Source organism: Monodon monoceros, unplaced genomic scaffold, assembly GCF_005190385.1.
Source record: "Monodon monoceros isolate NGI ecotype Baffin Bay Population unplaced genomic scaffold, NGI_Narwhal_1 Super_Scaffold_16, whole genome shotgun sequence".
NCBI classification, from domain to species: domain Eukaryota; kingdom Metazoa; phylum Chordata; class Mammalia; order Artiodactyla; family Monodontidae; genus Monodon; species Monodon monoceros.
Genome location: NW_021703772.1, coordinates 71,272,597 through 71,294,833, shown reverse-complemented (window position 1 = coordinate 71,294,833; position 22,237 = coordinate 71,272,597). Strand labels below are relative to the sequence as shown.

The following is a 22,237-nucleotide window of genomic DNA, read 5'->3' as shown; positions in this document are numbered from 1 at the left end:
GAAAAATTAACAATGAAAAATGCATGGTGTTGGCCTTCTGAGAAATAGATTCAACAGGAAAAAAATACATAAATGATGGAGTAAAGCAGACTGCAAGGTACACAACAGAAAACCAAACTGTACACCATGGAAGAGTGGAGATAATGAGGTATATTCTAAATGGGGTGAAATTCTGGGGGCAGGGATGGGGCAGACATCAGGGAAAAGGGAAAGACCATTTAGTTATGGACAAATTCCATTTTATTCTTTTGCATATGTTTGAACATTTTGGAAGATGAAACATATTTTTCCATAGAAGCAATTTCTATGTTAAGATTCTCAAGTTTGTCATCAAATGTATACAACTCATAAGACAGCTAAAAAATGCACTTCAAATTTCAGTGACTAGTAGAAAACAATCCCATTCCAAAAATACAATAAAAATGGAGTAAAAATGAGCTTCTTTTTTCATCAATCCAGAGCAATCATTCAATTAACTAAATCAACATTCAACAACAACAACATAAAATTATGCATCTGTATCTATGTACCAGGCTAGGCTTTATATTACTAGCTGCTTGAGATAGAAGGACAAAAAACATTTAGTTTAGTGTGAGACACAAACAAATAAACGATTAATGGCAGCAAACATGATGGATTAAGTGCTATGGTAACAGTGTGTTAAAATTTCTGTGGAGAGACTTCAGAAGGAGTGATGGAGTCTCAGGATGTCAATAAAGGATTTGCAGGAAATGACATTTGAGCTGAAGTTTGAAGGATGAAAAGGAGAGAAAAGTTTTCAAGGGGTGCTTTTAAAAAAGCAAATGATTATAGATGAAGCATCTAAAGACTTGTGACGATTCTGGACCTAAAGGCACTTTAAAAAATGTAGTCACTTGGTACTAGATATTTGTCTTGCTTAATTTCCCTTCAGAAGTAATGGCTTCAATTTCTGTAGATACAGGGTAATTGACATTATCCTTGCCAGCCATGTTTTGGTGGTTTAATGCTGATAGAAAGACTAAAGAGAGAGATAATGAGGAGTGGAATGAGAAGGAAGAAGACAGAGGAAGATGTACAAAGATTTACATTCCTCCTGAAGGAATGGAAAAGAGTTTGTGAAGAAGGAGAAAGAATAATGAAGCTACAACACGAGTGTTTGTGTCTTCAACAATCCTGGTTGCACACCCTGTGTTAGACACCTGCAGAAAGCTCACAGTCGTATGTGTGTGTGCACGCTGATGGTCAAAGAGACTCACGGAGATGAAAATGACCAGTGGTAAACAAGAAAACACGATTGTGTGACATGCAGAAGGAATGGAAGTCAACAGAGAGAGTTGGTCCACACAAAGGCCATCAGTTGGCTCCACTGGCCAGAAGAGCTAGTGTTCAAGGTGGAGTCTGGGGGGCCAAGCAGGGGAGAGAGTATAGCATGCCACTGCCCCTGCTGTGAATGGAGCGCTGCAGGCCTGCTGAGTGTAATTGTGGAAAGCAGCTCACAATCTAGCTGAGTCATGAACAACAGAGGAGATGCTGCCTGCTCTGTGTAATGAAATTGGAATGAAATTGAACTGTGGAAATCCATGTGGAATCCGAAAACCTAATATGTGTATGGATGGAATTGCTCTAGCTGAAAGAGCAGGAAAAAACACACACTCCCACCCGACTCTTCCATCCTTCCTTCCCAGCAGCCTTTGACTTGGGGTCTGAACTCTGGGGTTCTAGTCCCAGCACAAATACTTAGTAACTTGAAACTCAAGGTTCATAAATCACAAAAAGCCTTGTCTAAAACATAGGGGCAATAATTCCTTTTCTTCTTATGGATTTTCATGAAGATCTGATAAAATAATATATTAAAAAGCTCCCTGAAAGCTATGAAGGGCTAAAACCATCACTAAGATGTTGCTTCTTTTCTTATTTTGACTGTTTTCATTACAAAAGCTGGGATTTTGTGGCACAGGTTCTGCCTGCATGTTCAAAGAATTTGTAAAAAGCTCAAATCAGCAAGTTTAAAATGCGATATACTTTTTTGTTGGTCTTGCATTTTGTCTTACTTTCCCACATCAGACAATGATTAAATAGCTTTGGTTTTAGACACTAGATATTCAACTCATCTTCATTAGTGAAGAAGATGTTTGTGAACTGCTCTGAAGATAAAAAGTGTGCAGTAGTGTTATTGGTATTCGAAAATGGTTAACTTAATGGAACATCTGACCTAAATTTTAGAGTCTCAGCCTCAAAGAAGCAGTAAAGTGGTATAATAAAGGAAGACTGGGCTAAGGGAGATATAAACCAAATTTATAATTTTATGTTGTGGGGATGCTTGTAAAGCCAAATAATAAGGGTAGGGTGAGGAAAAGAGCAGAGGTGTTTCTTCTCCCAGAGAAATTGTTCTCCAATTTGATTAACTCATTTCCCACTGGAAAAGAACAACTGTCATCCTATCCCTTAGTGGTGAATCTCACATTTGAACCGATTCTCCTCACCTGCCTTAGCCTCCCTCTATCCCCGCCCCTTTACCCTCTCCATCAAACACAAATGGGAACACTTTCAGTTAATTAAGAAATTCCAATTCACTAGTCTCTTCAATTTGGTAAAGCTATCTAGCCTTATAGTAAATTGAACCAACCTGGGAAAGCCTCCATCTTTCACTTCTCTGGCCCTATACCTGAAAACAAACAAAATCTATTTGTGGCCTCAGGGCAGGAGGGAATCATAACTGGGCCTTTAGACAATTATTTTACTTGAGCCTGTCTACTCATTTCCCTTTCCCTGCAACAACTTTCACATCCTTAATCTCAGGCCCTCTGCCCTAGCCACCTTCCATCTCTCTCCTCTCCTTCTCCGTGGAGAAAAGTGAAGCTTTGGGTCAGGGAAGGTGAGCTTTCATGGAGTTCTGCTTATCTGCCTGATACCATGTTAGGCATTTTATATGGTCTTTTTCCTATTTAACTTCAAAACCTCTTTGAGGTGGATATTAGCATCTACAGTTCACTAATGGAAAAACCAAGGCTCAGAGGTGTAGTAACTTGCCTTAGGGCCATGTAGTTCTTGAGGGTTTGATCTGGAATTTGAAACCATATTTAAATGAGTCTACCATGAGACAATGTCAAGGTACAGAGGAGGTGGACATTCAATAAATAGCTGTTGAATGAATGCTTGAATCTTCCCCTCTAATTATGCTTCTCCATTTCTATGGAGCTCCCTCTCTTTCCCCTGGTCATGCTTCTCTCCTTTGTGAGACCTTAGCATTTCATTGAAGATCTACTACCACATTTTTAGTGTGTATGACAGTTACCTATATATTTATAAAAAGATATGGGAAATACCCAAAGGGTGCTCAGAAATGAGGCTGTTTGTCCTCATTTATGTGTTGGTTCATTTCAGTACTCTGATGCGACCTAAAATGGATAACTATCTACCTGCTGACTAGATAGGGTTCTCCTTTCCATGTGTAGGGCAGTTTCAAGAAAACAGATCTGACTAAGCAATCCCATTTTCCTTGTCACTGAGAGAAGATTTCCACTGACTTGAGACAATTAGGGTAAATACTCTGGAGTTATCCCATGAGTGAAACATACCTTTTTCACAGTGCTATCTAGATCTAGAAACACAAACCTTTTGTCGCAGAGCCTGAGTTATGGATGGATGCAAAATTTTCTCTGTGAAATAACTGTGAAACTCTAATATAACTTGGAAAAGTATTTTTGAATGTCTTAAAGGATGGACTAACCTGTTTTCTTTCTCCATAGAGCAGCCTCCATTTATATTGAATCCTTAATCTAAGTACAAAGTACATTTAGGTTTCTAATGCATTAGCTTCTCCCTAAATGAGAAAGGCCCTATTTGCCATCTTTCCCTTTAATCAGTGGCACTAGTTAGTATGGATCAAAACTGTTTTTCCTGTTTTACCTGAATGGTTACTTCTCTTAAATACCAAGTACCATAGTCTCTTTGTTGTTGTTTTAGTAAGGATAGCAGGAAATTATCTCTTTATAGAACTATCCCAGCTATGAAGCTATGAAGAAATCCCTAATGAATCCATGGATCTAGGCATCGATCATTGATGGCTTCTAACATTGCAAATAGTAAGAGAACTGGACATTATATGCCTCCATATAGAGCATACAACTATCTATGAAATGGCCTTTCCAAAAAAATAAGAGTCTGATTTAGATCAGGCCTCTGATTCCAACTTTTTAAAAATGTCATTTTAAAAATATCAATTTTATGAAAAATAAAAAGAATAGAGTAACTTTTTTTTAATATTAAAGACTTCCATTTATTAGCACTGTGACACTCAGTGCAAAGAATACTCAAATGTTTGCTTTTTATACCAAAGGTAGTATATTGTTATTCTTCCAGCTCAACAAGCATTATATACTCTTTAGTGAACTGTTACTTCCTAGAATAGCAGGCGGGCCTCTTCCAGAAGAGTAACACATTTTTAATGTGTTGTGGGGATACAGTAAAAAAACCTAGGGGCTTCCCTGGCGGCGCAGTGGTTGAGAGTCCACCTGCCGATGCAGGGGACACGGGTTTGTGCCTCGGTCCGCGAAGATCCCACATGCTGCGGAGCGGCTGGGCCTGTGAGCCATGGCCACTGGGCCTGCGCGTCCGGAGCCTGTGCTCCGCAATGGGAGAGACCACAACAGTGAGAGGCCCGCGTACCGCAAAAAAAAATAATAATAAAACCTAGACTGAAGGAAGCTCTACAGGACAAACACATTTGCATCAACAAATAAAAATTTAAAAAAATGACAGTGGGCAAGGAAGAGGAAAACACAGATTAAAACAGACTTTAGGAGATATACCAACCAATTACAGTGCATGCACCTTTTCTTGATCTTGATTCAAATGAAGAACTCTAAAATACATTATATAATAGTTATGAATCATTTAGAAATTTGAGCATTTAACTGAAGATTTATGATGCTATGGAATTATAGTTAATTACTTTTAGTTGTGATAATTGTATTATAGTCATGTTTCTAAAAAGGAGTCTTTATCTTTTAGAGATAATACTGAAATATTTATGGATGAAATGATATGATATCTGGGATTTTCTATGAAAAAATACGGGAAATGGGAGGAGTGGGTGGGAGTATAGACGAAGCAAGATTGACCATGGGTTGATTATTGATGACACTGGGTGATGGGTATATATGGTGGTTCATTATGCTATTTGATGAACATAATATAAGGTTAAAGAAATGGCAGGACTATGATTCCACCACAGATTGAATATTTTGATGATATGACATAAGGACAGAGTCTTCACTGAGTTTATAAAAAGCTGCAGGCTTCCTGTTCAGTGGTCAATTTATGTAGTCAGTCTGGGCTGGATTAAGGTTCTGACATGGGAACCAAGCTAATGGATTCTTTTGTGACAGGCAGGAAAAAAAAAATGTCATTTAGGATGGTGTTTCTGCAAACTGCAATTTAAAAGAAGAAAGGAAACACAGGGGTTTTTATATTGCTATTTTCTTCAAAAAAAGTTTTACATTTTCAGAGACAATTTACTCAATGTCAATCAGCCTGAGCAGCCAAACTGAGCATCACGGTATTATTTTTGCTTCAGGGAAAAGAGAAAAAGAGTAGTGCCACTCAAATAAATTACAGCAGAAACTTATGAATGACAAGGAGTTCTGCTTCAATTCCAAATTTTAGACATTCAAATATGCCCCAAGGAAGATAACATTAAAAACTAAGAATTTTGTCTACTCAAAATATTTTTGACAGGTATAGACACTCCTAACAAAATTACAAAGTATATTAGAAATGATACCTGGGTTTTTTTTCCAGTAGTAGTGTGACATGGAACTTTACTATTCTCTGCATTTTAATAACATTCATAAATTTGTAGAATGAGATGGTTGTTTATTGAGTGAATTGTGATGTTTCTTGTTTAGAGCTATGCAGTCACCGGTTTATATACAATTTCCTAAACCGATGGTTATACACAAAGAATCTAATTTGTCTTACTTCACCTTGCATGCATCCTTTAAAAGTATAGATTTTTTAAAAAATAAATAAATAAACAATATATTTTAGAGCATTTTAGGTTCACAGAAAAATTTAGCAGAAGGTACAGACTTCCCTTATACCCTGTGCCCCACGTACCTTACTACTGACATCCCATACAAGAATGGTACGTTTGTTAAAACCTATATTGACACATCATTATCACCCCAAGCCCATGGTTTACATTAGGGGCCGCTCTTGATATTGTACATTCTATGGGTTTGAACAAATGTACAATGACATATATCCACCATTGTGGTATCATATAGAATGGTTTCACCGCCCTCCAAATCCTCTGTGCTCTGCCTATAAACTCCTCCCTCCCCCAGCCCCTGGAAACCACTAATCTTTTTACTGTCTCCATAGTTTTGCCTTTTCCAGAATGTCATATGGTTGGAATTACACAGTATGCAGCCTTTTCAGATTGGCTTCTTTCACTTAGTAATACACATTTAAGTTTCCTCCATGTCTTTTCATGACTTGATAGCTCATTTCTTTTTAGCACTGAATGATATTCCATTGTCTGCATGTAACACAGTTTATTCACTCATCTACTAAAAGAAATCTTGATTGCTTGTAAGTTTTGGCAAGTATGAATAAAGCTTCTATAAAAAAAAATCCGTATGCATGTCTTTGTGTGGACATGTTTTCAATTCATTTGGGTAAACAGCAAGGAGTGTAAGTGTTGGATTGTATGGTAAGAGTATGTTTACTTCTGTAAGCAAATGCCAACCTGTCATTGAAAGTGGCTATACCATTTTGCATTCCTGCCAGCAATGTATGAGCGCTCCTGTTGCTCCAAATCATTGCCAGTATTTGGTGGTGTCAGTGTTTTGGATTTTGGTCATTCTAATAAGTGTGTGGCAGTATCTCGTTGTTTTAATTTGCAATTTCCTAATGACATATGATGTTCGACATATTTTCATATGCTTACTTTTCATCTATATATCTTCTTTAAGATTTTTGTCCATTTTTAGATTGGGTATTTTGTTTACTTGTTGTTGAGTTTTAAGAGTTCCTTGTATATTTTGTATAACAGTTCTTTATCAGATATGATTTTTACAAATATTTTCTCCCATTCTGTGGCTTGTCTTCTCATTCTCTTGACATTATCTTTCTCAGAGCACAAGTTTTAATGAAGTTTTAGTTTTAATGAAATCTAGCTCATCAATTATTTATTTCATGGATTTTGCTTTTGGTGTTGTATCTAAAAAGTCATCACCATACCCAAGGTCATGTAGGTTTTCTATTATCTTTTCTTCTGGGAATGTCAAAGCTTTGTGTTTTACATTTAGGGCTATGATCCATTTTCAGTTAATTTTGTTAAGGGTGTAAACCCTGTGTCTAGTTTTTTGTTTTTTTTTTTTTTTGGCATGTGGATGTGCAATTGGCCACGCACGATTTGTCAAAAAGTCTTTTCTATTGTATTGTTTTTGCTTCTTTTTCAGTGATCAGCTGACTATTTTTGTGTCAGTCTATTTCTAGGCTCTTTATACTTTTTTATTGATTTATTTGTCTTTTTTTTTTTTCTTGCCGAAACCATATTGTCTTAATTGCTGTAGATTTATAATAACTCTTGAAGTCAGGTAGTATCAATCCTCTGACTTTGTTCTTCTCCTTCAGTACTGAGTTGGTTATCCTGGGTCTTTTTCTTCTCATTATAAGCTTTAGAACCAGTTTGTCAATATCCACAAAATAATTTGCTGGTGTTTTGATTGGGATAGCATTGAGTCTATAGGTCAATTTGTGTAGAAGTGACATATTGACAATACTGAGTCTACCTATGAACATGGAATCTCTCTCTATTTATTTAGTTCTTCTTGATTTCTGCCATTAAAAGTTATAGTTTTCCTCTATAGATCTTATATATATTGTTAGATTTATATCTAAAAATTTCATTTTGAGGGGTGTTAATGTAATATGTTTTTAATTTAAAGTTCCCCTTTTCATTGCTGGTATACAGAAAACAATTGTCTTTTGAGCATTAATCTTGTATCCTGCAATCTTGCTATAGTTGCTTATTAGTTCCAGGAATTGTTTTTGATTCTTTCTAATTTTCTACATAAACAATCATGTCATCTGTGAACAAAGTTTTATTTTCTTCCAATCTGTACCTTTTAATTGCTTTTCTTGTCTTATTGCATTAGCTAGGACTTCTACTACAATGTTTAAAAGAGTGTTGAAAAGGAACATCCTTGCCTTGTTCCTGATCTTAGTGGGGAAGCTTCTAGTTTTTCACCATTAAGTATGATAACTGTGGGTTTTCTGTAGATGTTCTTTATCAAGTTGAGGAAGTTCCCCTCTATTCCTTGTTTGCTAACAGTTTTTAACATGAATAGGTGTTGAATTTTGTCAGATGCTTTTTTCTGTATCTATTGATACGATCATGTGATTTTGCTTTTTTAGCCTGTTGATGTCATGGATAACATTAATAAGTTTTCAAATGTTGAACCAGCCTTGCATACTTGGGGTAAATTCCACTTGACTGAGGTGTGTAACTCTCTTTATACATTGTTGGATTCAATTTGTTCATATTTTGTTAAAGATTTTTTGTGCCTATGTTCGTGAGAGATAGTGGTCTGTAGTTTTCTTTTCTTGTAATGTCCTTGTCTGACTTTGGTATTAGGGTAATGTTGCCCTCATAGAACAAGTTACAAAGTATCCCTCTGCTTCTAACTTCTGGAAAAAGTTGTAGAAAGCTGGTATAATTTCTTCCTTAAATGTTTGGTAGAATTCACCAGTTGAACCCATATGAGCCTGCTGCTTTCTGTTTTGGAAAGTTATGAATTACTGATTCAATTTCTTAATAGATGTAGGCTTATTCAGAGGGTCTATTTCTTCTTGTGTGAGTTTTGGTAGATTGTGTCTTTCAAAGAATTGGTCAATTTCACCTAGGTTGTCAAATTTATGGATATAGAGTTGCTCATAATATTACTTTTTTATCCTTTTAATGACCATGGGATCTGTAGTGATGTCCCTTTTTTTCATTTATGATATTAGTAACTTGTGTCTCCTCTCTTTTTTCTTAGTGAGCCTGGCTAGAGGCTTATCAATTTCATTGACATTTTCAAAGAACCAGCTTTTAGTTTCATTGATTTTCTTTATTGATTTCCTGTCTTCAATTTCATTGATTTCTGCTTTAATTCTTATTATTTCTTTTCTTCTACTTACATTGGATTTAATATGCTCTTCTTTTTCTAGTTTCCTAAGGTGGAAGCTTAGATTACCGATTTTAAATATTTCTTCTTTTCTATTATGTGCATTCAGTGCTATAAATTTCCCTCTAAGCCCTGCTTTCTCTTCATCTCATAAATGTATTTTCATTTTCATTTAATTTAAAATGTTAAAAAATTTTCTCTTGAGATTTCTTCTTTGACCCATGTGTTATTTAGAAGTGTACTGCTTAATCTCCAAGTGTTTTGGAATTTTCTCAGCTATCTTTCTGTTCTTTATTTCTATTTAATTTCATGTGATCTGAGAGCAGACATTGTATGACTTGTTTTAAATTTGTTAAGTGTGTTTTATGGCCTAGTCTATCTCAGTGGATGTTCCACATAAGCTTGAGAAGAATGTGTAATCTGCTGTTGCTGTTGTTGGATGAAGTAGTCTACAGATGTCAATCATATCCAGTTGATTGATAGTGCTGTTGAGTTCAATTTTGTCCTTACTGATTTTCTGTCTGCTGGATCTGTCCATTTCTGTCATAGGGGTGTTAAGAGTCTCTAACTATAACAGTAGATTCATCTATTTCTCCTTGGAGTTCTATCAGTTTTTCCCTCATATATTTTGATACTCTGTTGTTAGGTACATGCACATTAAGGATTGTTATGTCTTCTTTAGAGCTGACTTTTTTATCTTTATGTAATGTCCATTTTTATCCCTGGAAATTTTTCTTGTTCTGAAACCTGCTCTGTGTCAAATTAATATAGCTATTCCTGCTTTCTTTTGATTAATGTTAACATGGATATCTTTCTCTATCCCTTTACTTTTAATCTATAGGTGTATATTTAAAGTGGGGTTTTTTTAGACAACATATACTTGGGTCTTATTTTTTGAACCGCTCTAAAAATATCTTTTAATTGGTGTTTAGTTCTCTAATTATTGTTATATATGTGATATATGATAACAATTATTATAATATTATAACAATAGTTATCTTTCCTCAGGGAGGAGCTTGAGGCCTCTAACCCACTTCCTCTAGATACAAATTTTAAAGATAACCTATTGCCTATTGTCTATTGGGGTAGCCCTGATTGAGATCCCCAGGCAAGAAAGGGACCAAGGACTTCCCTGGCAGTGCAGTGGTTAAGAATCTGCCTGCTAATGCAGGGGACATGGGTTCGAGCCCTGGTCCGGGAAGATCCCACATGCCACAGAGCAACTAAGCCTGTGAACCACAACTACTGAGCCTGTGCTCTAGAGCCCACAAGCCACAACGAAGAGTAGCCCCCACTTGCTGCAAGTAGAAAAATCCCGTGCATAGCAGCAAATACCCAATGCAGCCAAAAATAAATAAATAAAATAAATAAATTTATTTTTTTTTTAAAAAAGAAAGGGATCAAGGCATCCAAACAGGGTTCACACTGAGGTAAAGGTGTGTTGGATCTAGGTTGGTGACCTAAGATTAACACAAGGGCCTAAAGCTTGGTCCACAGGGCCTGGTTTTAGTGTAGATTATGGCTGAAACCATTAGCTTCTCTGGCACAGTTTCATGCTTTGGGATCCAGAGCTGAGCACAGGATGGTGAATTAATAGACCTGTAACTCTGAAATTCTGGCTAAGGTACCACAGAAGTCCACGGAGGAGATGGACTAGCAAGAATGTTACCTAAGTAACATTCCACAGCAAAGTCACGTGGCAGTGACTGTGAACTGATTAGATATGCTCAAATGTGCCCATTCACTCTGCTTTGAAGTATGACAGAGTATTCTGGACTGAGTAAGCCCCTGAGATTCTTGGACAATGAGGGCGGATGAGGAAAAGACTTTAGGAGGGATAAACTGGACTTCTGCTAACAAAGGCATGTGTGGTCTTGAGCAATGAATTTATACCTTGAACTCGTCAAATGACTCATATGAATTATACTTTAAAAAATGGCCAGGCATATATCACCCCTGAGAACCGGTGGTAATTGTTTTAGTTGATTTATGCATTAAGAAAACACTAAGGAAGAATCAGAGGAGGTGGACCATAAGGTTGATAGAATTTGGGGGCAAAGAAAACAGGAGGGAGAAGTGGTGTGACAGTGCCCTCTACTCACGGGGCTGACGTGCATTCCAGTGTGTGTACTTCACCGGCTCTGACTTCTGCCCTGCCGTCTTCCAAGTGTATTCTCCTGTATCATTTTGATCTTGAAGAGCTATCCAAAAATAAGTGTCCTTCGTTTTTACCACACTACTGATCAAACTGGTAATAAAAGCCTGTTCAAACCTGAAAAAGGGAAAAAGGAAATGATTATAGTAAGTTTCTGGGCAATAAAGAAATGTCGTTAAAACATAATAAGGTGCATAGAATGGCACCCGTGTAAGCATTTCTCATGAATTCCTTAGAACATGGGACAGAAAAATACTCAAAGACCCTGAATGTTACTAATAAATGCCAAACATCAGTGCAATTCCCAGAAATATATGAGTGAGGAAAACTTGATCCTCAAAGGTGGTGCTCAATTCTTTCAAGGAACAGAGTCCGGTTCCAGTTTCGGAGTGTAGGTAGTAAAGTCCAGAAAGCTAGCGATACATTTCTTGGCGCAACATATGCCCTATTGTGTAATTAGACCACACAGCACACACATGCTGTAATGTGCATGTGGTGGGGAGGTGGCGGTGGGGGAGGTGGAGAAGAGGGAGGAGGAGGGACACAATGCTTTTCTGAATGAGCATCTGCCTGACACAGGGTTCACATGTGCCCACCCACCACACTTGCCTGGTGAGAATGGAACAGAAATTGGAGTAGCAATTTTATGTCTCCCAGAGCAGTTTGTTCACAGGCACATGGAGTCACTGGCTTATTCAAATGTGTTCAGATGAGCCTATTCACTGAAGATAAATTTAAAACCTTAGGAACTAATCCAAAGAAGTACACCCACTATATTCCCCAAACGGCTGAATGAATTAGTGTTCATTGACTGCTGGCAATGCTCCCTCTTCAACATGAATGCATTGAAAGCAGAATCTAGAAAATTTGTATACATGCTTCCACATGAATACCTAACAGAAACATGTATTAAACTTTAACCAGCATTGAAATTTTAAGCTAAGTTGGAAACTATCTTGAAAAATTTACTTTCAGTACATGTCAAGTTTTGAAGAAACACCTTTCAAACAGTGGTAACTTTTGGCCAGACCCGCTGAGTCATTAAGAAAGGAAACACCTGATGAAATTATCCAGGAAACCTAAGGAGAAAGCAAATTAGACTTTTTCATCTGATTTTGGATTTTTTTTTCATTACCATGCATCTTTAACTTGCTAAAGGAAGCAGAAGAAATGGGGTCATTCAAGAATAGAGGAGTCTCAAAGGAAATAGGGGAGAGAGAGAAAAGAACACAAAGAGGCACACTTTTTAACTGCCTTATGAACATCACTAGCAACAGTTAGTTTTATGAGGCATCCATGATACTCATCTTTGCAGAGCATGTGCTTTAGTGAATATGTTCTGCAGATAGTCTATTGATAATCTAAATAGCACACATTTGAAATTAGAAAAGTTCTTTTTAAATCAGATTGCAGTGGCAGAACCTTACATAAACATGCTTCAGAAAGAAGGTATATATAAAAAAAGAAGGTATATAAAAGTAAATACTCTCTAGATGCTGTGTAAGTTTCCTTACACTTCCACTGGTTCATGCTCTTATAACATAGGATCTGTTTTTCCTTCTCGCCTCTGAGGCAGAGTAGCATCATTACCATGCATAGCTGGTGCCTGAAACTACAATGCTAGGAGGCCAGCAAGGCACTACACCATGGAGGCTACGGTCAGGACCACTAGGCACTGTGCTTGTTCTCAACCCAGGGGACATCACTGGTTCTTCCATTACCTTGTACTATGGCATTTATTGGATAATGGGGAGATAACAGTTGTCTGTGAGCTTGGCTTCTGGTATCATTATTCATGACAACACTTTGCTTTTGTCCCCTGTTGGTTTTAGATTTATTTAGTCCACTCTGATTTGCTATTTTATAACCATTTATCATTGCTCAAAACAATACAAATCTGCTTTTTGAATTGGCAAGTATATCTTTTAAGCAGTTACATATAATACTAATACATTAAATCCTATAACCTTCAGATAAAAACAGGACTCTAGTTTTTCCTGGTCCAGTTTAGAAGACGGCATTGTTAATAACACAATTCAGCAACTATATCTTTTTTCTAAACCATGTACTCTAAGAAATTAACTCTGGATAACAGCATGCAATCTCTTGAGTTTCTGTTTCCAACTGATAAAGAAACGAGATCTTTTTATATTCTTTATCACTCACTGTTTGGCTTCAAACACTTAAAGAGTTGTGAAAACTCTGGCTTAACGGTAATAGAGCAGATGACCTCTTAAAGTCTTTTCTGGCCCTGTGTTTTAGAATTCTTCATTTGAGAATATTCCAGAGTTTCATATCTGGATTTTTTGTCTGGTTTCACTGATGTTGTTTAATTTAAATGTTATTATGATTTAAGAAACAAACAATAACCATATGTACATATTTTTATATATTTTTTGAGGAATTTGGTAAAGTAAAAATTGTTATTCTTCAGAAAAACAAATGATAAAATATTTTGCTTATAACCTACTTACAAAATCAAAGTCTGTAGGTGAATACTTCTTAAAATCAGAAAAAAAATTTCCCATCAATCCTTTAAAAAGGCAAGCAATCAAATGTTTATTTTCAATGTAAACCAGAAAAAAACAAGTGTATCTTGAACTTCTATCAGTTTGAGAAGAATCTGTTGCTCATGGTGCTAAACATTAAATTTTACTTTAAAAAAATGCAATTTGAAGTTAGCAATGCATTTTTTTGGCATACTTGACACATTTTTTCATTTCAAAGTAAATATTTTATATTTCAAAAATGCACACTTTGAAAAAGGTATTTTATGCTTAAATCTCTAATTGAACATTATATTTCTTCATCAGTTTAGCCAGTGACATATGTAGCTGAAAAAAAAAAAAGATGTTTCTTGTCTGTGAATAACACAGTAGTTAGCAGAAATCAGTAATTAATGACTGTGTTTGTGGTACCTAAAACCAGAGATTGAAAAAACGTAATGCATTGGAAGTAGCTTCACTAGAGAGCCATTTCAACTTAAACAATATGTGTATGTATGTATGTATATATATATATATATATATATATATATATATATATATACATACATGATTTGGTTAGGAGGGACTCAGCTTTGAGCTGAGTAATTGCAATTGTATTTCTCCCAATAAAACACTTGTTAGCACTTTTGATACCATTTTCAAACAACTAACTCTATTGCTGAACTAATATTAAAGTGATAAATTTCTTTCTTTTAAATGAAGAATGACAGTAGAATATCAGTAGTCTTCAAATGGGAGACGTGTCATGACCACTACTGCAAGAAGTTTCTGACGGTATTCCTCAAGAACTAGAAATGTTAAGATTTTTGGATATTGCTTCTTTCAAAAGACTAGAAGAAAAATATAGAATTAGAAAATACATCTAATATGTACACAAGAAATAAACCTGGAAGAGCAATGCAAACTTTTAGTGGCAGTTACCTTTGGGAAGGGAAGAGAGATTGGCTGGGAGGGGGCAAGAGTAAAGGTAAGGGGGCACTTTCACTTTTTAATCGATATTCTTCTGGCTTGCTTGAATTTATACCAATGAGAATGTTTCTATTGTGTAATTTTAAAAAGGGTAACCAAAATGTGTTTTTTTTTTTTGTTTTTTTTTTGCGGTACGCGGGCCTCTCACTGTTGTGGCCTCTCCCGTTGCGGAGCACAGGCTCCGGACGCACAGGCTCAGCGGCCGTGGCTCACGGGCCCAGCCGCTCCGCGGCACGTGGGATCCTCCTGGACCGGGGCATGAACCCGTGTCCCCTGCATTGGCAGGCGGACTCTCAACCACTGCGCCACCAGGGAAGCCCCAAAGTGTGTTTTTAAAAAGAAAGTTAACTGCATTCTACCAAAAAATTAAAAACTGTTAGAATTAATAAATGAATTCAGCAAGTGGAGGATACAAAGTCACACAAAAATCAGTTGCATTTTTATATACTAACAGTGAACAATCTGAAAAGGAAAATAATTCCATTTACAATAGCATCAAAAATAATAAAGTACTGGGGAACGAACTTGACCAAGGAGGCAAAAGACTTGTACACTGAAAACTAGAAAACATTGCTGAAAGAAATTAAAGAAGACACAAAGAGTCCTTCGACAGATGAATGGATAAAGAAGATATGGCACATATATACAATGGAATATTACTCAGCCATATAAAGAAACAAAATTGAGTTATTTGTAGTGAGGTGGATGGACCTAGAGTCTGTCATACAGAGTGAAGTAAGTCAGAAAGAGAATAACAAATACCATATGCTAACACATATATATGGAATCAAAAAAAAAAGGTTCTGATGAACCTGGGGCAAGACAGGAATAAAGACACAGATGTAGAGAATGGACTTGAGAACACGGGGAGGGGGAAGGGTAAGCTGGGACAAAGTGAGAGAATAGCATTGACATATATACACCACCAAATGTAAAATAGATAGCTAGTGGGAAGCAGCTGCATAGCACAGGGAGATCAACTCTGTGCTTTGTGACCACCTAGAGGGGTGGGATAGGGAGGGTGGGAGTGAGACGCAAGAGGGAGGGGATATGGGGATATATGTAGACATACAGCTGATTCACTTTGTTATACAGCAGAAACTAACACAAGTTTGTAAAGCAACTATACTCCAATAAAGATGTTAAAAAAATGAAATTAAAGAAGCCACAGATAAATGGAAAGACATCCCATATTCATGGATTGGAAGATTTATTGTTAAAATGTCCATACTACCCAAAGTGATCAACAGATTGAATGCAATCCCTGTAAAAATCCCAGTGATTTTTTTTTGGCAGAAGTAGAAAAATTCATCTTAAAATTCATACGGAATTTCAAGACATCCTGAATAGCAAAAACAAGCATGAAAAAGCAGAACGAAATTGGAGGTCTCACACTTCTTGATTTCAAAACTTACTAAAAAGTACAGTAATCTAAATAGTGTGATACTGGCATAAAGACAGACATATAGACCAATGGAATAGAATAGAGAACTCAGAAATAAATCATTGCATATATGGTCAAATGATTTTCCACAAGGGTGCCAAGACCATTCAATGAGGAAAGGACAGTTTTTTCAATAATAACGTTGTGAAAAGTGAGTATCCACCTACAAAAGAATGCAGCTGGACTCTTACCCTACACCATTTACAAAAATTAACACAAAGTGGATCAAAGACCTAAACATATGAGCTAAAACTGTAACACTCTTAGAAGAAAACATAGGGGAAATTTTTCATGGCGTTGAATGTGGCAGTGATTTCTTGGATAAAACACCAAAAGCACCGGCAAAAAAATAAGAAAGGATAAATTGGACTTAATCAAAATTAAAAACTTTTGCACATCAAAGGACACTATCAACATAGTGAAAGGCAACCCACGAATAGGAGATAGTATTTGCAAATTATGTATCTGATAAACAATTAATATCCAGAATATATAAAGACTCCTACAATTCAATGACAGAAAACAAACACTTCTGTTCAAAAATGGGAAAAAGACTTGAATAGACGTCTCTCCAAAGGAGATATAAAGATGCCAATAAGCACATGAAAAGATGCTCAGCATCACTAATCATTAGGAAAATGCAAATCAAAACCACAATGAGATACCACGTCACATCCATAGGATGGCTATTATGTAAAAACAGAAAATAAGCAAGTGTTGGCTAGGAGGTGGAGGAATTGGAGCCCTTGTGCACTACTGGTGGGAATGTAAAATGTTGTAGCTCCTATGGAAACCAGTATGGTTGTTCCTCAAATAGTTAAAAATAGAATTATTATATGATCCAGAAAATTCCACTTCTAGGTATAGTGCCCAAAATAATTGAAAGCAGGAACTTGAAAGATATTTGGATATTCATATTCATAGCAGCATTATTCACAATATCCAAAAGGCAGAAGTATCTTGTGTCTATCAATAGATGAATGGATAAACAAAATGTAGTATATCCATACTATGGAATATTATTCAGCCTTAAAAAGGAAGGACAGGGCTTCCCTGGTGGCGCAGTAGTTGAGAATCTGCCTGCTAATGCAGGGGACATGGGTTCAAGCCCTGGTCTGGGAGGATCCCACATGCCGCGGAGCAACTAGGCCTGTGAGCCACAACTACTGAGCCTGCGCGTCTGGAGCCTGTGCTCTGCAACAGGCCGCGATAGTGAGAGGCCCACGCATCACGATGAAGAGTGGCCCCCGCTCGCCACAACTAGAGAAAGCCCTCGCACAGAAACGAAGGCCCAGCACAGCAAAAATAAATTAATTAATTAATAAAAAATCCTACCCCCAACATCTTCTTTAAAAAAAAAAGAAGGAAGGACATTCTGACACATGCTACAACATGGATTAACCTAGAGGACATCAGGATAAGTGAAATAAACTAGGCACAATAGACAACTACTGTATGATCCTAGTTATAAGGTAACTGTAGTAGTCAACTTCACAGACACAGAAAGTAGAATGGTGGTTGCCAAAAGCTGGGAGCAAGGGAAATGGGGAGTTAGTGTTTAGTGGATACAGAATTTCAGTTTGGGAAGATGAAAAATATTTTGGAGCTGGATGGTGGTGATGGTTGTACAATAATATGAATGTACTTAATGCCACTGGACTGTACACTTAAAATGGTTAAAATGATAATTTTGTTATGTATTATATTTTTCCACAATATTAAAAAGTTAACTGTAAAAGTGTTTGGGGGATATGGTTGCAAGAAAACGGCAGAGCTATAAAAATGCTTGCAAATAATGCACGTTTAAACTTAGGAAAAAGTGAGATATTGCAGCATTTCTCATTTGGGGCAAAATTCTCAAAATCGAATGTCATTTGGATTATTTTGTACAAATATTCCAAGGCTGATTGATCGAAGGTTTAGATATACATGCATTTAGACAATTATCCATAGTAACTTTGGAACTCAAGTTTTGCATTCCTGCTCTGTCTGAAAGCAGGTGGCCAGGCCTAACAAAATTTTCTAACAGCAAGCAAATAAAATTCTGTTATTTGGGAATAGGGGTTTGTTTTTCTTCCCCTCTCTCTCCACAAAGTGTTAAAAGTCCTAGGCCAGGAGCAGTTGCCCCATAACAAAAGAAGGACGTAATTTGTAGCAGGTGGTTCTAATTGTGCCCATAAAATCTGTTGCTCAGTTGTGCAGAAGAGTAGAAAATCAATTAGCAACTACAAGCTTGGGTACTGGTGAGTGACAGGGGTGTCTTAACTCAAACAGGAAATCAGTAATGGAAGAAAATGATTACCAAGGTTTCTAGTGGATACTCCTGGATCTGAGGAGACTGTCCATCTACTGCCCAACCTTCTCAGACAAAAGCTGCTGTTGAAAAATACTCGAATGTGAATTGTCACTCAAAGAACAGTATGCCGTGGGTCTTTGTTTCTTATCTGATAAGGTCCGAACGAATAAAAATCAAGAGCTTAGGACACTTCCTGTATTCAACTTGTATGTCTCATTTTTGAGTCATTGCTCTGGATGCAGACATGTTTGCAAGGCAGTGTTCATGCATGTTAACTGCCTGGGAGAGATGCCTCACTGAGACTAATGTGTAGTACTCGGGGGCTTGACTGGTGACTGAGTAGCATGCCAGGAAAAGGTCACCTGGGAGGCCTAGGAGGTCGAGGAGGGGATGAAAACAAATTTACCCAAGCTATAGATCTGTTTTAGAGTTGGACCTCACATCAGCTTTGCCTACTGAATACAGTTTATTAAAAAATGTACAGTATTCACAGCACACTCTCTTATTCAGTTTTGGGGGAAATGAAACATAGTAGGTTGTTTTCTAGATACTTTCTATCATTTGCATGAGGTCCCCAAAGGATTCTTAGAAAATGAAGTGCTTGAACTCTAACAGGTTTCTGCCTTACTTGGGTCACTTTGGCACTATGAGTTATCTGTAATGTCACTTTGAGTTTGTCCATTCATTGTGTTATTCCACTTTCTTCACTTGTTTCATGTGTTTATGTTCTATCTCTTTCGCTGCTGGCCTGCAAGTGGCACCTGGGCGACTGCACTATACCTTTTATTTTTATTTATTTTTTTGTACAGCATGCCAGTGTTTAATATGATGCCTCTCACAGTATAGATATTCAATAAATAATTTTCTAATAAACTTTCTTTTTAATTTATTTTTTGGCTGTGTTGGGTCTTCGTTGCTGTGCGCAGGCTTTCTCTAGTTGCGGTGAGTGGGGGTTAGTCTTCCTTGCAGTGCGTGGGCTTCTCGTTGCGGTGGCTTCTCTTGTTGTGGAGCATGGGCCCTAGAGCGCACAGGCTTCAGTAGTTGTGGTGCATGGGCTCAGTAGTTGTGGCTCGTGGGCTCTAGAGTGCAGGCTCAGTAGTTGTGGCACACGGGCTTAGTTGCTCCGTGGCATGTGGGATCTTCCTGGGCCAGGGCTCGAACCTGTGTCCCCTGCATTGGCAGGCAGATTCTTAACCACTGCGCCACCAGGCAAGTCCCTCTAATAAACTCTTGACTGTTGATTTTTGCATAGTCAGATAACATATGAAAAGTAGTTAACACAGTGCCAGGTATGTGATAGACACTCAATGAATATTACACACAAAAAAAGAAAGAATAAGATGTAAAAACAGGTGAAATAATTAGACCTTCTTCTTCAGTGAAAAACATTATAATTAACGAAAGAGCACATCTTCATTGGTCAAGATCCTGAATAAAGTCCAATGTTGACTCACTGACTGGAGGACTTCTAGCCCAAGGTACTCTCGAAAGCTTGTGGGTGGGTGAACAAGGCTGAGGATAAAGGCTTTCTTCTGCCTGGTAGCTATTCTGGGAAGGAGAAAGGAGAACTAAAAACAACACTGAGATACATCAGAAGTGGTGCTGTGCCCCGAAGAAAGGGTTTCTTGAGCATAAAATATTTCACCCGGCAATTTATTTTGCCAGATGCGGTCAATCTGTCCCTCTGTGTGTGTGTATGTGTGTGTGTGTGTGTGTGCACCCCTGTGCATTGTTTGGAGGAAAGACAGACAGAAGGTAAGAGGTAAGAGGAGGAAGGAAACACTGGCAGCTTTGAACGTTGACGTCCCATGTGGGGAGAGCAGAGAAAGCACACAGAATTCCTCCTACAGGTTAGACCTGCATGTGAAGGGGTCTCTAGATAAAACCATAGCACCAGTTGTCCTGATTCCTGGTCTTCAACAGATATTTTTAAAGGCAATGACCTCGGTAAAAAAGCAAGCGACTTGCTTTGTGGGTATAATTTTCCACGGAACCACTGAAGAGTTCTACCTTGATTCTGTCTTCAGCCTGGAGGAGTCTGTCTCCCAGCTCTCACTGTCCTCCTGGCATTGATAATGACACTGAGGTCTCTTCTGATGTTGGTACTTTTATCCCTTGCTACACATCTGTAACATGTTGCAAATTGTATGGAGTGTGAAAAGGGCACAGTTTCTCTGTTTGTATGGTAAAGATACCTGTGCACAGAGAAATCTAAATCTAAACAAACGTAGACCTAAGAAGCAATGGGGAAGCATTTGAAAATCCTCCACAGTTTAGTTTTACTTACTTTTGTTCTAAAAAAACTCCACATGACTCATACACATTACATCTAAAAAACACTTCATATTTAAATAACATATTTCTTTTCTATTACAAGCACTTAGATAAAATATCATTACAACTGAATATATTAGCAAAGCTAGGTAATTAAGAAATCTTTATGGAAAATAAAAGACATCTTAAATTTTACTATTTGTTACTCAAAAATCAATTTAAAATTAACATTTTAAATTGGGGTTTCCCTGGTGGCGCAGTGGTTGAGAGTCCGCCTGCTGATGCAGGGGACACGGGTTCGTGCCCTGGTCCGGGAAGATCCCACATGCTGCGGAGCGGCTGGGCCCGTGAGCCATGGCCGCTGGGCCTGCGCGTCCGGAGCCTGTGCTCCGCAACGGGAGAGGCCACAACAGTGAGAGGCCCGCGTACCGCAAAAAAAAAAAAAAAAAATTAATGTTGTATGGTATAAATTCATCTAAATCAACAATTTAAATAACTTAATACTCTGTTGTACAGTACACTTTAGATTTTCACTAGTTACTGATTGTGGCTAGATTTTATCATCCCAAGAACCCTCACGGCAAAAAAGCACTGCATGTTTCTGATAGAAAATTTCTATTTTACCTGTTTGTAATGGTTACAAGTGCAGGAGGACAGTAGTAACCACTGGAGGCGTGGTCAAAGCTTCGAAGGACGGTGTCAATTTTGTAACAGAATCCACCATGTCTCTCCCATCCCTTAAACAAGGAAAATGAAAATTAAGGACACAATCTGATTTAGTTAAACAGTAAAATATATATATATTTGGTGTATTCTCATTTACCAGTTTCTTCTCTGACCCACTCAAAACTCAAAACTTGAATGTTTGTCTTGATATATTTATATTTATTCTATCTGCCATTAGCTACAGCCACTTCTACATTTGTTTAATTAATTCTTAAAACCTAAATGTTTTAACTAATTTAAAATCTTTAAGCCCAAAACCTTAAAAGCAAATTAAAGAAAAGGGACATTCACTCAAGATCTCTCCTTCTCTCCTTTCCTCTTTCTCTCTCTCTCTCTCTCTCTCTCCCTCTCTCCTTCTCTCTCTCTCTGTTCAGACTTATATGATTTACTGTAAATGGTTCCTATGGGATGGTAAAAATCGAACATGTTGGCTTTAAGGACAGAATGCATGGGTTTGAATCCTGGCTCCACCATCATGTGACCTTATTTAATCGCTATGTGTCTTAGTTTTCTCCTCTGTAAATATGGATAATAATAGTATTCATGGGGTTGTTCTGAGAATCAAGGGGAGAAAATGCAGGCAGAGACCCCAGAATAGAGCCAGGAACTCGGTATGAGCAAATAGGACATAAGTATCTAGATAACACTGTACTGTTTGTTTTTTTTTAAGCGTCTTTCATACTGCTTATTTCATGTTATCCCACT

At 37.4% G+C, this 22,237-nt stretch overlaps 1 protein-coding gene across 1 annotated transcript in view; it reads right to left on the bottom strand.

The window, feature by feature from the left end:
* The window catches only part of PLA2R1 (phospholipase A2 receptor 1), a 116,301-nt gene that overhangs the window by 48,091 nt on the left and 45,973 nt on the right, over window positions 1-22,237 (bottom strand). The window contains exons 10-11 of the mRNA XM_029224783.1: window positions 21,431-21,543; window positions 11,264-11,433 (exon numbers count right to left, since the gene is read on the bottom strand). Coding sequence (XP_029080616.1) covers window positions 11,264-11,433; window positions 21,431-21,543 — 283 coding nt within the window. The remainder of the gene's footprint in view (window positions 1-11,263; window positions 11,434-21,430; window positions 21,544-22,237) is intronic.